The sequence below is a fragment of the Ailuropoda melanoleuca genome, chromosome 8, assembly GCF_002007445.2.
Source record: "Ailuropoda melanoleuca isolate Jingjing chromosome 8, ASM200744v2, whole genome shotgun sequence".
In the NCBI taxonomy this organism is placed as follows: Eukaryota; Metazoa; Chordata; class Mammalia; order Carnivora; family Ursidae; genus Ailuropoda; species Ailuropoda melanoleuca.
In genome coordinates, this window is record NC_048225.1 from 125,894,894 (window position 1) to 125,919,269 (window position 24,376).

General features: G+C 45.2%; 1 protein-coding gene across 1 annotated transcript in view; it reads left to right on the forward strand.

The window, feature by feature from the left end:
* The window catches only part of SPTA1 (spectrin alpha, erythrocytic 1), a 68,622-nt gene that overhangs the window by 16,578 nt on the left and 27,668 nt on the right, over window positions 1-24,376 (forward strand). Inside the window, exons 13-27 of the mRNA XM_034667678.1 lie at window positions 22-99; window positions 2,078-2,233; window positions 4,841-5,045; window positions 6,437-6,618; window positions 8,002-8,245; window positions 9,494-9,616; window positions 13,338-13,555; window positions 14,385-14,477; window positions 15,587-15,724; window positions 16,618-16,769; window positions 17,370-17,556; window positions 18,833-18,934; window positions 19,895-19,986; window positions 20,762-20,906; window positions 21,700-21,881. Coding sequence (XP_034523569.1) covers window positions 22-99; window positions 2,078-2,233; window positions 4,841-5,045; window positions 6,437-6,618; window positions 8,002-8,245; window positions 9,494-9,616; window positions 13,338-13,555; window positions 14,385-14,477; window positions 15,587-15,724; window positions 16,618-16,769; window positions 17,370-17,556; window positions 18,833-18,934; window positions 19,895-19,986; window positions 20,762-20,906; window positions 21,700-21,881 — 2,297 coding nt within the window. The remainder of the gene's footprint in view (window positions 1-21; window positions 100-2,077; window positions 2,234-4,840; window positions 5,046-6,436; window positions 6,619-8,001; window positions 8,246-9,493; window positions 9,617-13,337; window positions 13,556-14,384; window positions 14,478-15,586; window positions 15,725-16,617; window positions 16,770-17,369; window positions 17,557-18,832; window positions 18,935-19,894; window positions 19,987-20,761; window positions 20,907-21,699; window positions 21,882-24,376) is intronic.

Here is a 24,376-nt window from a genome sequence, read left to right on the forward strand (position 1 = left end):
TTTTATTGTATGTGTTTCCAGACCTTGGACAATAATGCAACGAAGCTGATTGACAGTGACCACTATGACTCCGAGAACATCGCAGCTCTCCGGGATAGCGTATGTCGGAAGCCCCGCACGTGTGTCTGCCTGCGTGTGCTCTGGGGCCCAGAGAGGGGTAGGGGCTCGGGAACCAAGCTGAGNTTTACATTTTCTAATGAAGTGAATGATTGTCTTATTTTTTCTGCAGTATAAGTAGATATTATTAGCTCCATATCTGATACAGAATCATTACTTGGAAGTTTGNGCAGTGAATCGCATATGTCCATATTTGTCCACTTTGCTGACCATGAGTTTCTTCTTGATTTTTGCAGCTCTTGGCCCGGCGGGATGCCCTGCGTAAGAGCGCTGCCACTCGGNGAAATGTATTATGTACTTTTTTAGTATTTTCTTCTCCTGTAATGTCTCCATTTAGTTTTCTCAAGTAAAATCTAGATGTCTAAGCAACATCTGTTCTTTTCCTGTGTATCTTCAGCTTTCTGTTTCTCATCTAATGCGACCAGGGTTTTCCTGTGAGCCCTACGTTACGATGTCCCAGAAACTGGTCAATGTATAAGCAGGGCTCAGACAAGTGTGGGAAGGTTTTATTGGTGCAATGTACTGTATGTCTTTGGCTGTCCTCTAGGCTGGTGCTGGCTTTTAACCCACATGCACTACCACTGGCAGCAGCAACATCCATAGCAATAGAATTCCAAGCCCTATCTGTTACTCTTCAGTCAATATGGAGATTAATATGGTCCCTTATCCATCCATATCCTTGCTCTGTTGATTTTCATTGGTAAAAGGTAACAGTGTAAAATAAGTTATTGCTTATAAAATGTTTTCATATATTTTAGATTATTTTCCCATTCTTGATCACTTAATCCATCCTGAGTTCTAACAATTTGAGGAGTTCATGAATGAATATGAGTAAAAATTTCTTTTTTTTTTTTAAGATTTTATTTATTTATTTGAGAGAGACAGAGAGTTCACAAGCAGGGGGAGTGACAGAGGGTGAAGGAGAAGCAGGCTCCCTGCCAAGCAAGGAACCCAATCTGGGGCTCGATCCCAGGACCCTGGGGTCGTGACCTGAGCTGAAGGCAGATGCTTGACCGATTGAGCCACCCAGGCGTCCCTGGAGTAAAAATTTCTGACCCTTCTTCCTATGAGCCTAGGGATATAGATATAGATATAAATATATATAATAGATAGGGCAGGAGAAGGGGGGGAGGGAGAGAGAGAGAGAGAGAGAGAGAGAGAGAGAGAGGCTGGCCACTGGACATGTCTATATCCACAATGCTTCCTCTTAAAGATTTAAGAATAGGAGTGCCTGGGTGGCTCAGTTGGTTAAGCCTTTGACTCTTGATTTCAGCTCAGGTCATGATCTCCTGGTTGTGAGATTGAGCCCCTAACTGGGCTCCTCACTCGGCACGGAGTCGACTTGGGATTCTCTCCCTCTCCTCCCCACCTCTCCTCCCGCTTGAGCACATGCTTGCTCTCACTCTCTCTCTCTCTCTCATAAATAAATACATACAATCTTAAAAAAATTTAAGAACAGATCAAATATTCATCTTCAAGTGACATCAAAATTCATTTACTGTAACGTAGATATAAAACTATTGTGGTATAAAAGAGGGTAATTAACTTGTCAAATATACATTTTGAAACAAAATTTGTAATAGAAATCAGAACTAGGTCCCAGATCTCTGATCCTGCAAGTTGCTCTCTTCCTACATTGCTATGCTTCCTCTTTAAATAGCTGGCCAAACGGTAGCCCCTTACTCAGGGCCACTGAGGGAAAACCAGTCTGGTTTTATTGTATGTGTTTCCAGACCTTGGACAATAATGCAACGAAGCTGATTGACAGTGACCACTATGACTCCAAGAACATCGCAGCTCTCCGGGATAGCGTATGTCGGAAGCCCCGCACGTGTGTCTGCCTGCGTGTGCTCTGGGGCCCAGAGAGGGGTAGGGGCTCGGGAACCAAGCTGAGCAGTGAATCGCATATGTCCATATTTGTCCACTTTGCTGACCATGAGTTTCTTCTTGATTTTTGCAGCTCTTGGCCCGGCGGGATGCCCTGCGTAAGAGCGCTGCCACTCGGCGCAAGCTCCTGGAGGATTCATGGCTTCTGCAGAAACTGTATGAGGACTCAGATGACCTAAAGAACTGGATCAACAAGAAGAAAAAGTTGGCAGATGATGAAGACTACAAGGTGAGCGGGGTTTTCAGACCTTGGGCTACTCATCAGGATTTAGTTTCGTGGGGCTGGAGTCTAGAGTGGAAAGGTTGCTAGCGTTCAGCTGGTGACCCTCCTTACAGAGAAGGGCCTTGAGTCCCTCAAGGCAAGAGACTTTGTTAAAAGCCAAGAACCTGGGGGCGCCTGGGTGGCACAGCGGTTAGGCGTCTGCCTTCGGCTCAGGGTGTGATCCTGGCGTTATGGGATCGNATTTGAGGAGTTCATGAATGAATATGAGTAAAAATTTCTTTTTTTTTTTTAAGATTTTATTTATTTATTTGAGAGAGACAGAGAGTTCACAAGCAGGGGGAGTGACAGAGGGTGAAGGAGAAGCAGGCTCCCTGCCAAGCAAGGAACCCAATCTGGGGCTCGANTTTAGTTTCGTGGGGCTGGAGTCTAGAGTGGAAAGGCTGCTAGCGTTCAGCTGGTGACCCTCCTTACAGAGAAGGGCCTTGTGTCCCTCAAGGCAAGAGACTTTGTTAAAAGCCAAGAACCTGGTTTCTGGATTTCCTGTGCCCTGCTGCCTCTCACTTCTTTCTCAGGTAGAACATCTTTTCTTTTTTCTTTTCTTTTCTTTTCTTTTCTTTTCTTTTCTTTTCTTTTCTTCTTTTCTTTTTTCTTTTTTCTTTTCTTCTTTTCTTTTCTTTTCTTTCTTGCTTTCTTTCTCTTTCTTTCTTTTCTTTTCTTTCCTTTCTTTCTTTCTTTCTTTCTTTCTTTCTTTCTTTCTTTCAGATTTTATTTATTTATTTGAAAGAGAAAGCAAGAAAGGGAGAGAGAAAATGAGTTGGCGGGGCGGGGAACAGAGGAAGAGGAAAAAGACTCGCCACTGAGCAGGGAGCCCAGCATGGGGCTCAATCCCAGGACCCTGGGATCATGACCTGAACCAAAGGCAGATGCCTAACCAGCTGAGCCACCCAGGCGCCCCTCTCTGGCACAACTTCTAATGTTCCATAACTGAATGGGGGAAGGGAGGGACTGCTCCATGTTTAGCTGCTTCTTGTCCCTCTACTGTCTCTGCTGCTCCCCTCTGCACGCTTATAATAGGAAAACATTGTGTCTGATCCCGGTGTACGTTCAAATTTACTAAAAGCTACTAGGAACCCAAAGGTAACCTCCAGATTTGGTATAATGCAGAGTTACACGGTTTTGTAGCTAGAAGGGAACAACCCCTTATTTTTATTGATGAGGAAACCAAGGATTTGAATCGGAAAGTGACTTATCCAAAGTCATCCATTTATTTAAGAAGGTAGTTTAACGTAAGTATTAGAAGCATGGATTCTGGACGTGGTGAACCTGGATTGAATTCTCTCCCTGTTCTGTCTTAGTTTATGTGACTTTGGGAAATTCTTGACTTCTCTCTGAGCCATAGATTTCTCTACCTTGGGGTTGTGTAAAACAGGTATTTTTCACTCACAAGTGTTATGTAGTGCAAACCATTACACATACATATATATATACTCATACACTTTCACATTTACAGTTGAGGCTAGAATTAGTCTCTTAATTTCTAGGCCAATACCTATTCATAATACTTACTTTTCTAAACATCATTTAGTCTTAAATGTATACCTTGACCCTTTAGTTCCTATATCTTTACAGAACTATGGGCACCTTTTCTGTATCTTTCATTTTGTGAAACTTGGAAATATGTGTTTGTGTTCTTGGGAGGAATGTGGTTCCAGGATACAAAGGGCAAACAGATCTTCTCCAGATGAGGCAGATCGGGGGATGGTTCATGTGTCAGGACAGAAATGGGAAAAAATTTGTCATCTTTCATGACAGCTCTCTGATTATTTTTCCTTCTTTTTTTAATTTCAAGTTTTTATTTAAATTCTAGTTAGTTAACATATATGGTAAAATTGGTTTCAGGAGTAAAATGCAGTGATTCCCCACTTACACACAACACCCAGTGCTCATCACAAGTGCCCTCCTTAATGCCCATCCCCCATCCAGCCCATCCCCCGCCCACCTCCCTCCATCATCCCTCAGTTTGTTCTCTATCATTAAGTGTCTCTTATGGTTTGCCTCCCTCTTTCCCCCTTTTCCTCCATGTTCATCTGTTTTTGTCTCTTCAATTCCACATATGAGTGACATCATATGGTATTTGTCTTTCTCTGACTGACTTATTTCTCTTAGCATTATATTCCGTAGCTCCATTCATGTCATTGCAAATGGCAAGATTTCACTCTTTCTAATGGCCAAGTAATATTCCTTTATATATGTACACCACATCTTTATCCACTCATCAGTCAGTGGACATTTGGGCTCTCTCCATAGTTCTGCTATTGTTGATAATGTCTGATAGATTGTTAGTTCTTGCTGGGGTGCTGTATTCAAAATGATCTTCAGGAGATATCTAGGCTCTTACATGCATGAATCGATTAACCATGTGTGCTGTGTGGCTCGCAGGAGGGATTTGCCACATGAGTTTGCCAACATTCTCTGGCTCAGTACTTGGACTAGGACAGTTCTCTTATTCCCTCTCCTTAATGCAGTTGTATTTATAGTGAGAAGTAACCCCTATCCTCAAAATTTCTGCTCCCCATTCTTCAGGTCATAGTTTCCTTTGTTTTTTGGATTTAGGATATACAGAACTTGAAGAGCCGGGTTCAGAAGCAGGAAGAGTTTAAAACTGAATTGGAAGATTATCAACGTCTGCTCGATACACTAGAGAAAACCGGCCAGGAGATGATCGAGGCTGATCACTATGCCTCGGACCAGGTAGCTGCTCGTGTGAGTGAGGCTGTCAGCCTCTGGAAGGAGCTGTTGGCAGCTACAGAGCGGAAAGGTGAGAAGCAGAGTTTCTGGTGAAAGGCTACCTCCTAAGTTCTGGAACCTACCATTTTAATCTATACCACCTCGAATTTGCCTGGTGACCGCCATGAGAAGGGATGCCACTCATTTCTTCCTGTATTGAATACAGCTTTTATACCCCAACTAAAGTTTACCACTTTACATACGTACAACTTTACGCTTTCTTCATGCATGTAGGTTTAAGTGAAATTACTTCTGTTTTCTTCACTTTGCTACCACTTTTTTTTTTCTTTCTCCTGAATAAATATTCCAGAGCCATAAATCCAGTATTGGCTACACACCTGAAAGTACCATCCTTAAATTAGGTTTTACATACTTGGGTTCTATAGATGAGACAAGATATTACAACCCAGGTTATTAAAGTAGACATTAAAAGATTGTCAGCACCATATGTGATGTTCCTATAATATTGTATTCTTATAAATGGGGCTTGATGACTTGCCTTTTTCACCTATCTGAAAGGGTTCAGGTCCTGCTGTGAGCTCTTAAAAAAAATTCCCTCATGTCTGCCTGAATAATCTCTACTTACATTTAACCTCACCTCTCTAGAAAATCAGTCAGCTGTGGTAATTAACACAAATAATGAGGTTTTCCTGTCCATATTCTCCTGTGAGACATAGACTCCATCTACAGACACAACTCCGGCCTGGTTATGGAAGAGATCGATATGCCACACTGGTCCTTTCAGACATCACCATAGTTTTGGGTTTAGGAAAAAAATCTAACTTTATAGTAACAAACAGATGTCACTACTATTCCCCACCAACAGGAGATATAGTAATTGCTATGCAGAAGTTATGCAAATAATTGTTGTAAGGTCAAAGAATAAAGAATTTAGCTGAGACAGGTGTAGATAATCAGGACATTTTCTGGAAGAAATATTGTGAGGCATGGCTCGTGATGAAGGACAGGTCCCAAGAAGGGCTGTGATGTTCTGAGAAAGACATTTATAAAAAGACAGTTCAAAATTTCAAACGGAAACCAGTCTTAATTTTATACCTCTTTTGGGAAATGCAGAGTTTAGGTTTGAATCCCTTTGCAAAGGAGGTCTTGATAGAGAGTAACACAGGACATATGGAAATACCCAAGCTGGTCAGGATCTAATAGGACAGGACTGCACTTCCGCAGCAGGGAATGAATTGATTGTTCATCTTTGTTTTGAGAATGAAAGCTACTATATTTAAAAACAAATACTATCCAAATTCCACAAATTTAAGGTGATTTGTGTGTGTGTGTGATCACTTGTGATGGATATTTTTGTCTCATTAGGACATCACAACATTATATTTCTCCTGAAGTTCGATGGAAGGTGTCTTACTGTGCAGTGAGGAAGAGTCACGGTGCCCGTCTCGTGCCTTCTTGCAGGGACCCAGCTGTTTGAGGCTAACCAGGAGCTTCAATTCAAGAACACTGCGGAGGACTTGGAGCGCTGGCTGGGGGACGCGGAGCAGCAGGCAGCCTCCGAGGACTATGGCAGGGGCCTGGCCGATGTACAGAACCTACTCAGGAGACACGGCTTCCTGGAGTCCGCGGTGGGCGCTCATCAGGTCGGTTGCCAGCTCTCTGGCTGTGGTCGACCAGAGCGCCTACGTGCCCCGAACACATTCTTAATTAGTAACTATTGAAAGAGAAACAGAGCAAGAAACCAAAGGCAAACATTCCAAGATTGTAGCTGGTCAACTGCGCCTTCCTAAGACCTTGTCTGGTGCAGCCATTGTCCTGGGTGCTGCTGTCAGAACCCCATGGCTGGGGCGGGAGCTCGTTGTGGGCTCCCCTACATATGGCATCACACTCTTACTCCAGAAGCTTGGGCTTCGTATTCCAACTCTCCACTCGCGGCTTATGTGACCTTCTGTGCTGCTTTTCACCTTGTCGTGTGTCTGTATGCTCACCTGTACTGCAAGGTTTGGACAACATTGGCTCTTGCTGTTCTGGCATCCCATGAGTCAAAGCCTGAAAATATCTTTAATTTACTGCTTTGTTTTTTAGTTAAGAACATTGAAGCCCATAGCTGTAAAGTGACTTCCACGAGGTCACAGAGAAAATTGGCAACAGGGCGAGGACTGGGATGTGGACGTGTCAGCTCTTAGTGCCAGGGATATGCCCCTGGCATCCCACCAGATTGTCACTTGAATCAATCTAGTTAGTTGTTAGAGTGTGGACACTGGGTGAGTTTCTGGGGAACCCAGGGAAGAACCCACTTCCACTTGACTCACTTTCTCATCCTAGGGGTCCTCGCTTATACTTAAAAATGACTCTGTTGTTTCCTACAAAGTCCTGTCGATCTGTCTTGTTAAGATAGACTTGTATGATGTCTGTTGCTTGGGTTAAATGGGAAAGACAGAATAATCTACAGGAAACAAACCCAGTCTCTTACATAGCTCCAGGGATGGCTTGATGGGGGTGGGAAAAAGGTAACAAAACAGTGATATTCCTTTCGGAAACACCCCGTTTCATCTCCTGGGCATTGTTCCTGGGATGCCGCAAATTTCAGTCTGGGAAGTTTCCATGTTAGTTACACCTGCAGCTCAAGTCCAGGGGAGCAGCGTGGAGGGGAAGCAGACAGAAAGGCTCCTTCTGTTTTCCTCTGGGCCACAGTTTATTAACACTCTCTGACAGTTAACTACGTTTAGTAACACTCCCTGCCAGTTAAGGCTCCGTAGCTGTGGTTTTCCTGATTTCCTTGCACACTCTACACATAGTCTGTCTTTCTGAAATGAGGTTTAAGAATTACTTTCCTATAAAGAGCCCTTGGGTGAAGACGTGGTCCTCAGTTCAGCATTCCTGCCACTCGGTCTCACGGACGTGATTGGAAGTCGTCACAAAGTACCCTGGGGAGCTGATTCTCCCCCCGGCCTCCCCATGCTGAGCCCCCACCCCTTTCTACTAAATGATGGCATTTCCTGACACCTATTCTATCTCTCCCTCAGGATCAGGTGGACATCCTCACAGACCTGGCAGCATATTTTGAGAAAATAGACCATCCCGATGCTGATGACATAAAAGCAAGGCAGGAGTCACTGGTGTCCCGGTTTGAAGGTCTGAAGGAACCACTGAGCACCCGGAAAAAGAAGCTCATTGACCTTCTCCGCCTGCAGCAGATCTGCAGGGACACAGAGGATGAGGAAGCCTGGATCCAAGAGACTGAGCCCTCAGTGGCTTCCACCTACCTTGGTTAGTCCCTGAGCGTGAGCGGGCTGAGCCAGAGGAGAAGACCAGGGTCTGCACACTGTCAGATCTGGGACAATCCGGGACACGGTCATGGGGGACGCAGAGTTTGCTCTCAGCTCTTCCCCTTCATACTCAGGAACAATTTCCCCATCTTCCATATGAGATTTTGTTAAAATTCATACTGAACAGTTTACCTCCTAAAGCAAACTGTGAACAGTGCCATGAACTGAAGGCTTCTGGGAAGAGCTGGAGGGCTCAGCTTTTTGCTCCTTGCTGTGACTTAAGTTACTGCCAAGGCCCTTGGCTGAGCTGTCGTGGTTTGTGCTTGAGGTCCCAAGGAATTTTGTCCGTAGTGTCAGTGACTCCCTTCTGTGAAGATCTGAGCTACTACAAGGGGAAAAGGGGTGGGACAGTAGAGAAAGTACATACGTTCCTTTCCTTTGGGAGCTGTGGCCATCGTTGCCAGTGCTAGGATACAAGTGGAACGCACACTTCATACCCACATACTGAGGACATCTATGAGGAGCTGATGATGGTGACAGTGGAGGGGCCCGTCTGGGAAAACTTCTAGAAAAGACCTCTTTGAAAGGTGGACAGGCATGGAGAGCTTCTGGAAAGTCATTTAGTGGGAAGTATAGGGGAGGGAATTTTGAAGGGAAGAGGGGGGACGCATGGGTGGGAGATAGGGAGTTGACACCTGTAACTGGGGGGCTTAGAAGGTGGAGGAAATTAACAATGCGTAGCATTTAGTCGGCACTTGCTAATGTTAGCAGCAAGGGAGGCATTTTTTGTAAGTTATTTCTAATCTTTACAAAGAAAACTTTAAAACATACAACACGCCATTTTCATGGTGAAAAAACACCTAAGCTAGAGGATTTAATAACTTTCTGACACCCATAGGAATTAGTAAGTGGAAGATTCTGCTTTTTACACCGTAATACGTTGAAACGAAGTCGGGTGTGTGATGCTGCGAGTTCTGGTTGAAGAGTTACTTGCCTTTCTACCTTTACAGTGACTTATTATCTTTTGTAAAATAATGAGTTGAGTTTTCTCAGTACAAAAAGACCAGGGAAAGGACAACACTGAGCAGAGTTAATTCAGACAAATGGTCTAAATTTCAGGAAGCCCACTTAGGGATTACAGCCTCAAAGGGAAAAATCTGTGGGCCCAAGGGTTATAAAAAGTAGAGTAGCCTCTTCTTATTCCATACGCTAGAACAATACGAGGCCTTGAAATTATTTTTCTCTGTAGGCAAGGACCTGATTGTCTCCAAGAAGCTTCTGAACAGACACCAAGTTATCCAGGATAACATTGCCAGTCACGAGCCTCGCATCCAAGCGATAACGGAGAAGGGAAACAAAATGGTAGAAGAAGGTATGTATGGTTCAGCTTGAATTGGTCAATCGTCACTATGCTAAACTTAAGGGAAGAAGTTTGTTCAATTTTAGGGCTTCATGGGAATTTAAAGATATCCGATTCATGTTCCCTTTCAATGCAGAAATTCCCCTTGGACATTTCTGACAGATACAATGATGATACAATATTACTTATATATTCCAATAACAGGAACCTCCCTACTTCATAAACCAGTCATTTGTATTCTTCAGTTAAGCGAAAATTATTAAATAAAATATTTTTATGCTAATAATCAATATGCTGTTCCATAGAAGTTTTAGAATTTAGAATTTAAGTTACAAAGCTCCAGAAAACAATCAGGTCCTTTTCCCACATGGGAGTTTCCAGATCTGTGAAGACTTGCCTTAGATTATTTACATGTATTTATTTGATCATTTACATTTAAAGTAATTATAGTCTTGATAGTTAATATAGCACCATTTCTTTTAATTCCTTATTTATATAGTCTCAGTATCTCTCCTCCTCCTCCTGGCTTCTCATGTTCAGAAACCCCTACTTTTTAAATATGGTGTTCAAAACCAAACATCAAATTCTGTGTGTGCTATAAGCAACATAGATTACACTGGATCATTCCTCCCTTGATTTAAGAATAAATTGTGTAAAAAAAAAATAAATAAATTGTTGCCAGCCAGCATCCAGCTATCAAAAGTATAGTTTAAAATTCATATTGCTGAGCAAAAATTCAATCTCAACTGAGGGATTCAAACCTAAAAATGTTTATTTGTGGTTGCTGTTTTACTATAGTGAGATCTTTTTTTTTTCTTGAAATCTCTAATTGTAATTGTGGATTTCATCTATTTCAGTTCTATCAGTTTTTGTTTCATGTATTTTGAAACTATGTTATTGTGTGCGTATGTATTTAGGCTTGCTGTGTCTTCTGAATGAATTACAATCTGTAACATTATGGTATATAGCCTTCTTGATCCCTGGTCATACCCTGGAGGCTACTTGGTGCAACTTTATTTTTTATTTTTTTTAAAGATTTTATTTATTTAACAGAGAGAGACACAGTGAGAGAGGGAACACAAGCAGGGGGAGTGGGAGAGGGAGAAGCAGGCTCCCCGCTGAGCAGGGAGCCCAAGCCCTGCTGAGCAGGACCCTGGGATCATGACCTGAGCCAAAGGCAGATGCTTAACGACTGAGCCACCCAGGTGCCCCTTGGTGCAACTTTTAATACAGCCACATCAGCTGTCTTTGATTCATGTTTGCACAATATATGTTTCTCCATCTTTTCACTTGTACTCTGTTTCTTTATGTTTAAAGAAGATTTCTTACAGAAAGCATATAGTTAGGCTTTGCTTTTGTTATGCGATCCGTTAATCTCCCCCTTTTAATGGGATTGTTTAGATCATTTACATTTAAAGCAATTATCAATATGGTTAAGCTTAAATCTAGTGTCTTGCTATTTGTTTTTCTTGGGCCATCAGTTTCCACTTTCTTTAGATTAATTATGTATTTATTATGATTCCATTTTATCTCCATATTTGTTAGCTATAGTTCTGTGGGATACCTGTGTGTGGGAGATGTGTGCATGTGTGATTCTAGAGTAGTGATTCTCCAACTATGGTTTTGTGGGTTTCATAATGATGCTAAGACATTATTTGCCTTTTTTATATTCATTCTTTTGTAAATGCACAGTGAAATTTTCTGCATGATGTTTGATAATGCCTTTGGTCTAATGGTTAATAGAATATATACTTGGATATTCATTTGTTTTAAAATTTTCTGTTTCGACTTCTGATACAGTGGCTATTAATAGGTATCACCATATAAGCAAAAACTCTTAGGGGTCCTCAATAGTTTTTAAAATTATAAGGGGATTCTTAATTATAAAGAACAAACTAAGGGTTGATGGAGAGCGGTGGGGGGGGATGGGCTAGATGGGTGATGAGTATTAAGGAGGGCACGTGTGATGAGCACTGGGTGTTATATGTAAGTGATGAACCACTAAATTCCACACGTGAAACCAACTTTACCATATATGTTAACTAACTAGAATTTAAATTAAAACTTGAAATGAATTTGGGGCGCCTGGGTGGCACAGCGGTTAAGCATCTGCCTTCGGCTCAGGGCGTGATCCTGGCGTGATGGGATCGAAATGAATTTAAAAAATGATAAGAGGATTCTGTGAGCAAAAATTTAAGAGCCACTGTTCTAGGATTTAAAGTATTGATCTTTAATGCATCACATTCTAACTTTATATAAAATCAAACCGTTTCATGCATAGAATAAGATCCTTAAGCAGTATGTTTCCATTTCTCCTATTTTCTCCTTTATATGTTAATGTCACACATTTTGATTTTACATATGTTATAATCCCCACCATGCATTGTTACTAATTTTGCCTTACCAATCAATTAGCTTTAAGGAAAAAAAAAAACCTTTTATATTTATTCACATGTGTTCACGTATTTCTGTTCTTTGTTCCTTTGACTACATTGGTATTTTTACCTCATAATTATTCTTCTAAATGGAGAGCTTTCCCGAATAGCTCTTGCAGTGCAGGTCTGCTAACCATAAATCCTCTAAGCCTTTGTTGGTCTAAAAGACTTCATTTCGAAACACGTTTTTAGTAGACGTCCATTCTTGGTTGACAGGTTCTCTCTTTCCGGATGTTACAGAGGCTGCTATGTTGTGTACCGACTTGTGGGTTTTCTGATGTGGTGTCTGTGCTCACTACTCTCTCAGCTCCTCCGTCTGTAATGAGTCTCTCTCCTCTGTTACTCTTTTAAGCTTTTTATCGCTGGTTTTAGGAATTTGATTACAATCTAACTTGGTACGGTTGTCTTTCCTTGTTGGGCTTGGAGATCATTGGGCCTCTTGGAAGTTCCAGGGAACACCCGAAGCTGGAACTGATTTAGCGATGGGTCCACTACTGAGGGGTAATTCTTCTGGTCCACTTTGGTGGGAGCTGATGTTAACTCCCTGCAGCCCTGTGCGAGCCTCGGGGATTTGGGCCTCCTGCTTTGCAGTCAGTCCCCTTGGCCTCACCTCGAGGAGTCTCCTGACACCGGCTTGCAAGGAGTCATGGGTCAAACACATGAGGACAGCCCCTGCATGCCTCCGAGGCTCCATCTGTGTGCCCCCTGCTCCACGAGCTCGGGCGGTCCTGCCCGTCCCTGCTCTGTCTGCCTGCTCAGCTCGGCCGGTTCTGTGTGCCGTCACCCCCTGACCTTATAGCCCAGAGACAGCCGTGCACGTGGGGGCACATCTCATTTCTTTCCCTTCTCCGAGGAGTCACAGTCCTCTGCCTGTGGTCTGAATGTCGTCATAGGTTGCAGTCCGCCCTGTTTTCTAGCTGTCAGCGTGGGAGAACAGGTCCTGTGGTGATAAATCCTTTCGGGACAGAATTGGCAATCTGCTGGATTTTCTGTTTCCTCTAGAGAATGCATGTTTTTGGAACCCTGGGCAGGACCCGCACCTAGGTATTCTGTCTTCAAGTCTGCGTGTCACAGACCATAGCACCCCCTTCACCACGCATCACACCCACACTCTGTGAGCACCCGCTGATGCTTAGACTCTTGACATTCTCACTCCCCGGAGCTTAGGTCAACTGCTACCCCGACAGCACGCAGAGGCAGCCTTGTACCTTCCTTTCCCTCTCCCAGGTCATCATGAGGATGAAAGGGTAGTGATGTTAATGAGGGTAATACTCACCCTTTCTGTGACCCCTCCATAGGGCACTTTGCTGCGGAAGACGTGGCCTCGAGGGTCAAGAGTTTGAATGACAATATGGAGTCCCTCCAGGCTCGGGCTGCCAGACGGCAGAATGATCTTGAAGCCAACGTCCAGTTCCAGCAGTACCTGGCGGACCTGCATGAAGCAGAAGCATGGATTCAAGAGAAGGAGCCTATTGTAGACAACGCTAATTATGGGGCTGATGAGGAAGCAGCTGGGGTGAGGGGGGCTTGGGTGGACGCTGTCCAGTACTCTCCAAATGGTACCAAATTAGACTGTGGGGCAGCTGTAGGTTCTGTGAGATTATTTGGGTGCTTCCAGAGTGATAACCTTTGACCTTCCCTTGGTCGGGATAAACGCGGAGTTGACACAAATCCTAAAATGTACACTAAATTTTCCCAATCCCACAGAGATTCATAGATTCCTTAAAGATTATCTAAACCCAAAAAGGCATGACCAGACATTCATGCCTGTCTTGGTCCCATCCTAAATTTCCTAGAATGACCTTGGGATTTCATAAACCAACCATGGTTTTAAGATATAGACCGTTTAATTACTTTAGTGACATAAAATCAAGCAGACATGTTGGAGCAAGAACTTCAAAGGTCATAGTTACCCTCTCTGTCCTCTTGTCTTGTTCTTTGTCTCATGGTAAGCCTGTATAATGTTTAACAAACCTTCAGCATCGGAAATAGTTGCAGTGGACATCTAAATTATGCTAGTGTTTAACCCCACAAAATAACATCATAGCCTCACCCTCTTCTAGCTGTGACGTGTGTCGATAAAACACTTGTGCAACCGTGACTTCATTTTAATTAAAGCAAATGTAGCGAATATATTGAAATTGTTGATCATTTAATTCCTATTTTCCTGATGCTCATAAATTTAGCGTTAAAAAAAAAAAACACCTCTTTATTATAGACGGAAAGTGTCTCTTACCAGGAATTAGGACAATTGATATAACCTAAAATAATAGCCAAACAATCCCCAGGAATGCTTAGTGCTCTTCCTGTATTCACTTCCAATGATCTTCCATCTACAAATCCAGGCCCTTCTGAAGAAACACGAGGCCTTCCTGGTAGACTTGAGTGCCTTTGGGAACAGCATGCAGGCCCTGCGAGACCAGGCGGCGGCTTGCCAGGTGAGAAGGCCTAGAGATGCCAGGAGCCACGCTCCCCACCGGACCAAATGGTATTCTCTCTATTACTGACTTTTATTTCCAACAACCCAGGACACGATTGCAAAGGAAATACTAAGTTCTATGGGAATGGTAGCCTCTCTGTAGTGTTAGCCGAGATTTCATTCACACGGGGGTTCTCGGTGAGTGTGGTCACATGCTCATCGATGTGCTCTCGCTTTCCACCTTCCGTCCTTTAATATTTCCATTTCTATTTCTTTCCTGCCCCCTTTATATACACCCCTCCTTCTTAGAGTTCTTCTTTGTCTTCCTTCTCGGTTGTGTTTTATACACTTACTAATGTCAACCGTGAGCAGCCTTGAATACAAAATAATCCTGACTGCAGGGAAATGCCAGTCTATCAGGAGATCAGAAAGTTCAGCAAATAAGTACATATGCTAGAGATATGAACAGGAGAAAGGGTCTCCGGGAAGGAGTGTTCCCCACACCAGAAATAAGAATGTTGGAAAGTAGGAAGGTCCTCACAACTGAGGTGAAGCCCTGAATCTGAGCTATTTTTTTTAAGGTGGTTTACAGTGCAGATGAGAAGGGCTATTCTAGTCGATGAGCTAGGAGAGCAAAGGCACCAAAGCACAGGATAAGCACGTGTGTTTGGGCAATGGGTCATGCAAATGCTGGAGAATGTGATGATGGCCGGGAGCCTGGGCCTACGGTGAGCGTGTCCTAAGAGTGGCATGGCTGGGACCCCCCTAGGTGCCGGGGGCGCCTCCTTGCGGTAGCAGAAGGAAAAAGAGAGACACCTGCCGCAGTCTAAGGACAGGCTCTGGGTTCACAGGCTGCCAGCAGACAGCAGTCGTGGGTCGGACTCACCAGGTCACCGTGTGTCCAGAGCCTGTGCACCGCGCCCTCCTCGGCCCGCGGGGTGCAGCCCACGCAGGAGCCGATGGACGTGTGCGCTGTGCATGTCGAGGAAACACGCTGCTCCCGGGGGGCTGTAAGCGGAGGTGTGCACCTTCCGCTCTGCTCTGAAGCAGGCGTGCGCCATGGCTTACGAACATGTGGAGACGCGTTCCCAGCAGGTGCCTGACATGATCCCTCCTGCTCTCGTTCAGGAACAACAGGCTGCCCCGGTGGAGGGAGCTGCTCGAGAACAGAGGGTGGTGGCTTTATATGACTTCCAGGCCCGCAGCAATCGAGAAGTCACCATGAAGAAAAATGACATCTTAACCCTGCTCAGCTCCATCAACAAGGTGACTTTCCCTTCTAACCCTCTTCCCAGCAGCAAGACAGCTCTTCCATGGTCAACTCTCCCAGCCCTGCCAGACATCCATATTTTGGATTTTTCTATTGCTGTCTCTCTTAAATAACTGTAATTTATTAAGTAGTATCTTTCCTCCAGGTATTGTATGAGGTGCTGTATCTATCTTTTGGGGTTATAATAACAATAACAGTTAACAAAATGAAGACTCAGAGAGCCCAAGTAAGTTGCCCAAAGATAGAAGCTATGAATGGCGATTCCATGATACCAGATTATCCCTTTCTTCTCATCTCTGCTTGTCCCTCTTCCATGCCAGTGGTCCCAGTGCTGGAATGACAATGGCCAGGGTGAGGAGGAACCTGAAAAAAGAGGGGTCTTTTGTCAACTCGGTTTTCTTTAATGTGTGAGAAACAGGTCTGTGAAAGAACCCATGAGAATAGGGACAAAATACCGGCTCTTCTTGTAAGAGCTCAAATGGCTTTTTTACATTCTAATAGCTTCCAAAAATTATTGGGAAGAAAAGAAGAGAGTTTGGGATACTGTTGTCCTGAGGGAGAGTGAATTTTTAAGAAGCAGGATGGATGGTCCCTGACCAAATAAGCTAGTGCCAGTCCCACTTTGTCCTTTGTCCAGAGTGTTAGTTCAGTAACACCCCCAAATGCTCTGTGGGGCCCAGGGTGATACTTAAAAACAAAGAATCCACATAAGTGAGTTTCAGGGCCATGCACAATTTTTAGGTGCTCTGGGAGAGGGAGGGGGAGGGGACGCCCGTGCCAGCCATAGCTTGTGTCTCTGCCTACGGACTGCGTTCTGAGAGTGGAATCCTCTCGTATTTGTGGTTTTTCAAGAACTAAGAAAGGTGTGGGGCTCTCTCTGTCTCTTTAGGACTGGTGGAAGGTGGAATCTGGCGACCACCAAGGCTTTGTGCCTGCTGTCTATGTCAAGAAACTGTCTCAGGATGAGCTTCCCACGCCCCCGCAGCGACAGCGAGAGGAACCAAGCAGCATCACCCAGCGCCAGGAACAGATTGAGAACCAGTACGTTTTAGAGGCAGGAGAACTGGATAGTACTTGGCTAAACGTTTCTTATTGGCAAAGGCACTTCTCATGACTCTGCAGCTGTGAGAATGGAGATGCCATTGTAACTCCACAGATTTTAAGAGCTAAAAGTAAGCTTCGGGTCCTTGAAATACTTCAATATTTGTATGAGAATGATTAAGTCAATTGCCTGAACTCAGGCACTCCAACAAGCCATTCCTTCTGCTTCCCTGCCCAGCATGCTGAGGGTTATCGAAGGTCTTTGGACTTCCACGTGAACTTTGTTTACTCTACCATGCTGTTTCTCACCCAGCTGTTGGCAGGCGGGTGAACATCTCATGTCTATAGAGTAGGGGAGGGGTGATGCCAGTCACACTACTGGAACATGGACATTTGTAGTATTTTTAATGGAACCCTGCGTGTTTGTCTCTCTCTCTCAATGCTGTTTTCCTCTCAGCTTTATTTCCTCCTCTCCTCTGTTCTTCTTCTGATTTTCCCCTCCCTCTCCTTCTTGTCCCTTCCACTCTCCCTGCTTTCACTTTTCAGTGTTTCCTTCTTGTTTCATGACAGCGTTCCCATCCTCCCTGCTTCTGTGCACAGGTACCGCTCCCTCCTTGATCGGGCAGAAGAGCGCAGGCGTCGTCTCCTGCAACGCTGCAAAGAGTTTTTGCTGGCCTACGAGGCGGGCGACATGCTGGAGTGGATCCAAGAGAAGAAGGCGGAGAACACCGGGGTGGAACTAGATGATGTCTGGGAGCTGCAGAAAAAGTTTGATGAGTTCCAAACGGTGAGAATGAGGGAACTTCTCCTCCAGATGGCTTTTGGATGGTGACCCTGGTTCCGTTTATCCCACAGCTCCTCCCAAGTGATTCCTCAACTTCTCATTTGCTGAAGATCCTTCCCAGAGCTGCTAAGAGTCCCACATTTCAGATCTCCCTCTGGGTATGAGAGGTGGAAGGAAAATACAGAGGAATTAATGGCCTTGGCTCTGCAGCCTGTGGTCCCTGCCGCTCCCAGATCCTCCTGGAAGCGCTGGTCGCCCTGAGTTCTTCAGCACTCACCCCACATTGTGCTGCGTTCTGGGATCCCAGGTTGGGATGAGAGGCTGTGGGACTCTTCGGAAGCTCTAATTATGGGGCAGAAGCTGGGGTGAGAAGGTGGGAAGAACAGCTTGACGTTACAGCTAGATAGTTTCTAATTTTCTACCCACCTAAAACCATCCATCCTCTGTTCTCACAGATGCATTCCTTATGTTAGTTGGCAGTGCATATAAACCTCTTCCTTCCTTTCTTTTTCTTGTGATGCCTTCCATATAGAATTCAAGGCAACACATAGATGGATGATAGATAGATAGATAGATAGATGATAGATAAATGGTTAGAAAGAGGATAGATGATTGATAGATGGATGGATAGATGGATGAAAAATGGATGGATGGAGAGATAGATGATAGATACATAGATGATGGATGGACAGGTAATGCATAGGTAGATGATAGGTAAATGGGGATTATATATACACGTATGGAATATATAAGGAAAGAGGAAAGGGAAAGAAAGGGAAGCAAGGACAAAATTATAACAGAACACCAAGAATGACACTCCCAGAAGGAAGCTCATTTAGAGGCTTTTGTAAAATGTGATGGATGATATCGTCCCCATAGGCATTGTGATGTGCTCCTTAGAGCTCCTTACAAAACGCCTTAACACAAGCAAATGGCAACTTAGTCCATGGAATTCTACTGAAGTCAGAGGAGCTCGTATTGGTAGGAAAGCACAGGACGCGGCTCAGGTAACCTGGGAGAGATTTTTAAGAAATCTCAGAAATTGGATGTGCTCCACACTCCAGAAAAATGGCAGCTCTCTTGCCAAGTTCTCAACAGCCACTGGGGTCAGGGAGTTTAAACTACTCTTCTTAGCGGTAGATTGGAGGGCAGCTGCTTGTGCGATGCCAGCGAGGTTAGCGATATTAATATTTAGTCAGATTGGGGCAGAGCCGAGCAGGCAGGTATGAAGATTCCTGAGAAGGGGATTTATATGCTTTGGACAAATGTTTCCACCCAGGACTTGAAGGCCAATGAGCCTCGGCTGAGGGATATCAACAAGGTGGCAGATGATCTTCTCTTTGAAAAGCTTCTAACACCAGAAGGAGCTCAAATACGGCAGGTATGTGAAGGTCCTTCCATGTTTCCTCAGTGCCAGGCTGAGTTCTGGGCATCTACATTTCGCTTTGATACACTCGATGCTCTAGTCCACAGATCAGCTAGGACAGGCAGAAGGTAGAAAGCTGGCTTCAGGAGAGGTCAAAGACGGTAGTTCAAGCCGTGCAGCCATGCATATATTTAAACTGATCTGAAATCTCGAAGTCACAATGCATGCCTCCCTCCTTCCCCCATCTTCACTTCCAGACACAGAAATTCATGCTCAGATACATGAATGTGAAGAAAAGGTAGGTAAGAAGCTCTGGCAGTGGAAAGGGCCTAGTCAGGAAAGCTGATTGGAAGATACAGACTCTGATAAAATCTGATGAAAGAAATAGAAAAACATAGGTCAGTACAGACGGGAGGTGTGGGACATCCTAGACCTGATTGAGATTGGCACCCAGGGTTCCATAAAAGATCGAATGAACATGAGTGGGATGTCTAGTCCAGCTCTCTGGGTTGTCATAAACCAGGGAGGATGAGTTCTTTGCCTCTTTTCTGGTGGTTGAGGGAGAAGGGATGTACGCAGGAACAATTTGCTTACTCTGCAGAAAGTAGAGATCTTAGCGGCTATTCGGTTTGGTCGATCTGGGGTGCAGCAATATCATGGCTCTAACGACCAAGGCAACACTGTCTCACTCGTCTTCTGGGGATTGGGGTGTAGTGTCTGCAGCAGCCAACATCAGTTGCTGCTCTAGGGTTGGGGGTTCCATCCTGGAGCATCATTTGGGGAAGGAAACTTACCCTTTCTCGACGGCATGAATGAGGGCCAAGTGCAAGCTCTCCAGGGAAGGAAGAAACCTGTGCAGTTTCTGAAAGAGATCACTCGACAACAGCCACGGTCCAAACCTCAGCGGGGCTTGGGACAGCACTGAGTGCCCGAGTGCGCTTTCCGGCTAACCCGTATGGCGCCCGCCTCTCTTAGGAGCTGAATACTCGCTGGGACTCCTTGCAGAGCCTCGCGGAGGAGCAACGCCAGCTGCTGGGCAGCGCCCATGCTGTCCAGGTGTTCCAAAGGTGAGAAGGTAACCCTGAGAGGCAGTGCTGCTCTGGAACCCACTCAAAACCCCAAGTCCGATTGCTGCAGGGAGAGGCTCTTAGGAGAACACACCTGAGATGGAAATCAGAGGGGATCAGGTGATTCCATAGCTGATTCCTCACTCGGCCCATGGGGTCCTCCCTGACACGCGGCTCTACTTTCCCAGTGCCTGGGCTTGGGTCCTGGTGCATAAGGAGCAGTGTTCATGATAGGTAGTGAAACTCGGAGTAGAGACAAGAGGTTTACTTACGTTAACTGCATTTCTGAACTAGCCGTAGACAGCCGCGAGCCGCAGCTATGACATTGGCTCTAACTGTTGATGCAACCATTTTTTACGTCTGATTCTAAATCCGTGTCTACACACGAATAGCTAAGGAAGCAAGCAAACAAACCAAATGGTAACCGAACACCTTCGCCGGGTACGAATGTATCTTTGAGTATTTGGAGAAGGGAAACGGAAATGCAGAGGGCAGCTCTGCAGGCAGGGCCCCTGGTGCAGACAGGCTGCGCCAGTTCGCAGCGGGCTAACTTCGAGAAAATAGCCTCCTTAAGGCTCTGTTCTCGCCTGTGGTAAGTGGCAATGGTCCCAGTAGCTGCGCCTCAAGTAGTCGTTGGGAGGAAGAAGGGAGCCTGCGTCTTGGAACCTCCGGAAGGGGGGCAGGGGTGAGAAGAAAGGACTTCCCTGGAGCCGAAGCCGGGGAGCTGGGCTGCCTGTGGCATACACCGTCTAAGTCCTTTACTGTCGTGAGCCAGAGAAGCAGATGAGACGAAGGAGCAGATTGAGAAGAAGCACCAGGCCCTCCGTGCTGCCGATCCCGGCTCAGACCTGTTCAGCGTGCAGGCCCTTCAGCGGCAGCATGAGATCTTCGAGAGAGACCTCATGCCTCTGGGAGAAAAGGTGAGACATTTGCTCCCACGCTTTTCCAACACGTCCCTCTTCACGTTTACACCTGTCCATGGCCTCTTCTTTGCTCTTATTCCCCAGTCCTTACTCGCATATTTCTCCGTCTCTTACTCCTTACTTGCTCTTGCACCTGTCCCTAAGACAAGGACACCAAAAGGACATGGCCAGGACCTCTAACCCAGAAGGAAAACATTCTCAAATGACCTCTATTGTCCAAGTACCTCTTTAGTGGCTTCCAAGTGCCTGGTCACTGTAGAGAAGGCCCGCAGCCTCAGACCCGGAGGGACTGGCCACCCCCAGGATGGCCGGGGCTGGGCGTGTCACAGTTTCCTTCATAAGGAACTGACAGCACTTAATCCTACTCGGCCTACAATTAAGCTCTGGAACTTTCCAGATGCAGTCTGGGATAAACCAGGGGCATCCTGCAGCGTGGCATTATCACGCAGAGTGAAAAGAACACGAAAATGTCTATATTGAAAAGATCTTTACGTTAAAAGTCAGGACCCTTGGGTTCATAACTGACGTTCCCATTAATCAGCAGAGTCACTTAACCATCTTCCCGACACCCTCTTATCTTAAAAAGATGTATGGCAATGTCAAGTTCGACCACTTCAAGGACTTATCTGTACCGAAAGGGTTGGCATTATTTCCTAAAGTAGCAAGATGTTCTCGGGCCTCCCTGACGTGCGTTTGAGGGGTGAGCATCGCCAGGGCTCAAAAGTGGCATTTTGCTAAGATTCCGGTAGGACTCTAATTGGCTGATTATCAGAGCTCTTGGCCTCTTCAGGTGACCATACTGGGGGAGACAGCAGAGCGGCTCAGTGAGTCCCACCCAGACGCTGCGGACGACCTGCGGAGACAGGGCACGGAGCTGAAGGAGGCGTGGGACAGCCTGCTGAAGGCCACGGAAGATCGGAAGGAGAACTTGAATGAGGCCCAGAAATTCTACACGTTCCTCATGCGAGCCAGGTAAAGCTCCAAAGGCAGGCTCTGCCGGGTGGGGTGGGCAATGTGCACGTCTGGCCGCTGCATAGACCTTCCAGGAGCAGCCCGAGTCTGGAAGCTCTTCACTGCTGGTTTGGAGGGTATGTCCACATCTAGATGGTACCTCTGGTGAGGCACAAAAAGGTCAGGCTCAGTCGTTCAAGCCACAGAATCCTGAAGTTTGAACCAATGGCGACACCGTCTAGCTGTGTCAGGAGTCGTAGAACACGGATGTTAGCTTTCTACTGGAAAGGTGGGAAGAGCATGGATAACCTTGGCCGAACACGATACAACCCAAACACGCATCCTAACAAACGCACAGAACTAGCCCACAAAGGTACAAGGATAAGAAAGGCGTAGGGGCGCCTGGGTGGCGCAGTCGTTAAGCGTCTGCCTTCGGCTCAGGGCGTGATCCCAGCGTTCTGGGATCGAGCCCCACATCAGGCTCCTCCGCTGGGAGCCTGCTTCTTCCTCTCCCACTCCCCCTGCTTGTGTTCCCTCTCTCGCTGGCTGTCTCTCTGTCAAATTAATAAATAAAATCTTTGAGAAAAAAAAAAAAAGAAAGGCGTAGTACGGTCAGGAAGTGGGGGCAGCTCGAACACGGGTTTGCATGTCAGAGGGCTCAAGCTTAAGTGTTCAGATGAAATCCTGGAGAACGTTCGTTGCCTTGCTAAGAGTCTAGACACTATCCCAGTGGAGCAAACAGACCCTTTATCTGTGAAACTCTTCCCACGTTCCGCCCCATCACCTCCGTCCGCTGGGAGGAGCATTCGGGGTTGAGGGGCCAGGAAGAAGTGCCTCACAATGTAATACTTGTGGGGGGAAAAAAAAGAAAGAAAAGGACTTTGGGTAAATGATTGCAGTTGCTCTTGGCAAGCCCCTCCCCACTCCGGCGTCTCTGGAAAGCTGCAGTTTTTCATATAATATAAATAAATAGCACCCACAGCCACCCCTAAATCATACGTGCTCCTAGCGCTCTGTGCAAACAGATTCTGCTCTGACTGCAGATTCCAAGTCAACGCTGCCTCCTTCCTGTACGAAGTCTCACTCCTCCATGTGCAGAAGTAATATTCCCCCCATGAAGCAGCTCTGACCCTGGCTTTTACCTCTTATGACCCTTTTACTTTACAGGCTGTTTTTGAAACGATAGGTGTTAGCCCCTTGTGTTTTGTTTGCTTTCTTTTTTTTCTTTTAATCTGTAGTGTGAACTCCTCTTCTGCGCTGTTTGGTACTTAGTAAGCACCCAACAAAACTTGGTTGTTTGAATAAATGAATACATGAGTTTACAAAAGAAAGACCCTCTGCCCTGGAGTGGATGTTTGCTGTTTCTCCAACAAGAGGAAGGACTCTGTTTGTGACGCTTCATCTGGGCGTTGCAAATGAGTGCATTGTTACTTGACATTTACCCTCCAGGACATGGACCTTAGCTCTCCTTGTCATACCCCTAGACTGCTAACAGTAAGAAGTGGGCCCTGGTCTCATCAACAACATTGAGAGTGAGTGTGTGTGTGTGTGTGTGTGCCCGTGCTCGCGCACGCATGGTGGGGATTAAAATAAGAATAAAGACGTATCTTCCCTGAGATTCCATCTAGAATAGATTCTTAAACCCAAGAATCTACTCTTTATGTGCAAGAATCATTAAGACTGATGGAATATGAATTGGTCCAGGATTTGACTGTCCGGGTTCTTTCCAGACGTCTGTCTCTACTTACACTACATGGGCAAGCCACTTACATTCTGTAGGCTGACCTCTTCATCTCCAAACCGAAAATGAAAGAGTTCCCAGAATTCTACACAGGATGATTACAAGAACTGAAAGAGATAGTATATATGAAGACATTTTCAAACATAAGGGATTTGCCGTAATTAAGTAAACAACAGTGGAATTCAGTGACTCATCGCCTACACACAACACCCAGTGCTCATCACCAGTGCCCTCCTTAATGTCCTCCCTCATCCAGCCCATCCCCCACCTCCCTCCCTCCATCAACCCTCAGTGTGCTCTTTATAGTTATGAATATTTTATGGTTTGCTTCCTCTCTCTTTTTTTCTTTTTTCCCCCTCTCCCCATGTTCATCTGTTTTGTTTCTTAAATTTCACATATGAGTAAAATCATATGATATTTATTTTTCCCTGACTTGTTTTGCTTAGCATAATACACTCTAGCTCCAGCCGTGTCATTGCAGATAACAAGATTTCATTCTTTTTGATGGCTGAGTAATAATCTATTATATATTTACACATATATAAATATGTATATTTATATATATTAATGTATTACATATATTTAATGTATATTTATATATTTATACACACACATGCACACACACCATACCTTCTTTATCCATTTGTCAGTCGAGGGACATTTGGGGTCTCTCCATAGTTTGGCTAGTGTAGAAAATGCTGCTATAAACATTGGGGTGCTGGTACCCCTCTGAATGTTAATTAACTAGAGTTTAAGTAAAATTTGAAAAAAAAAA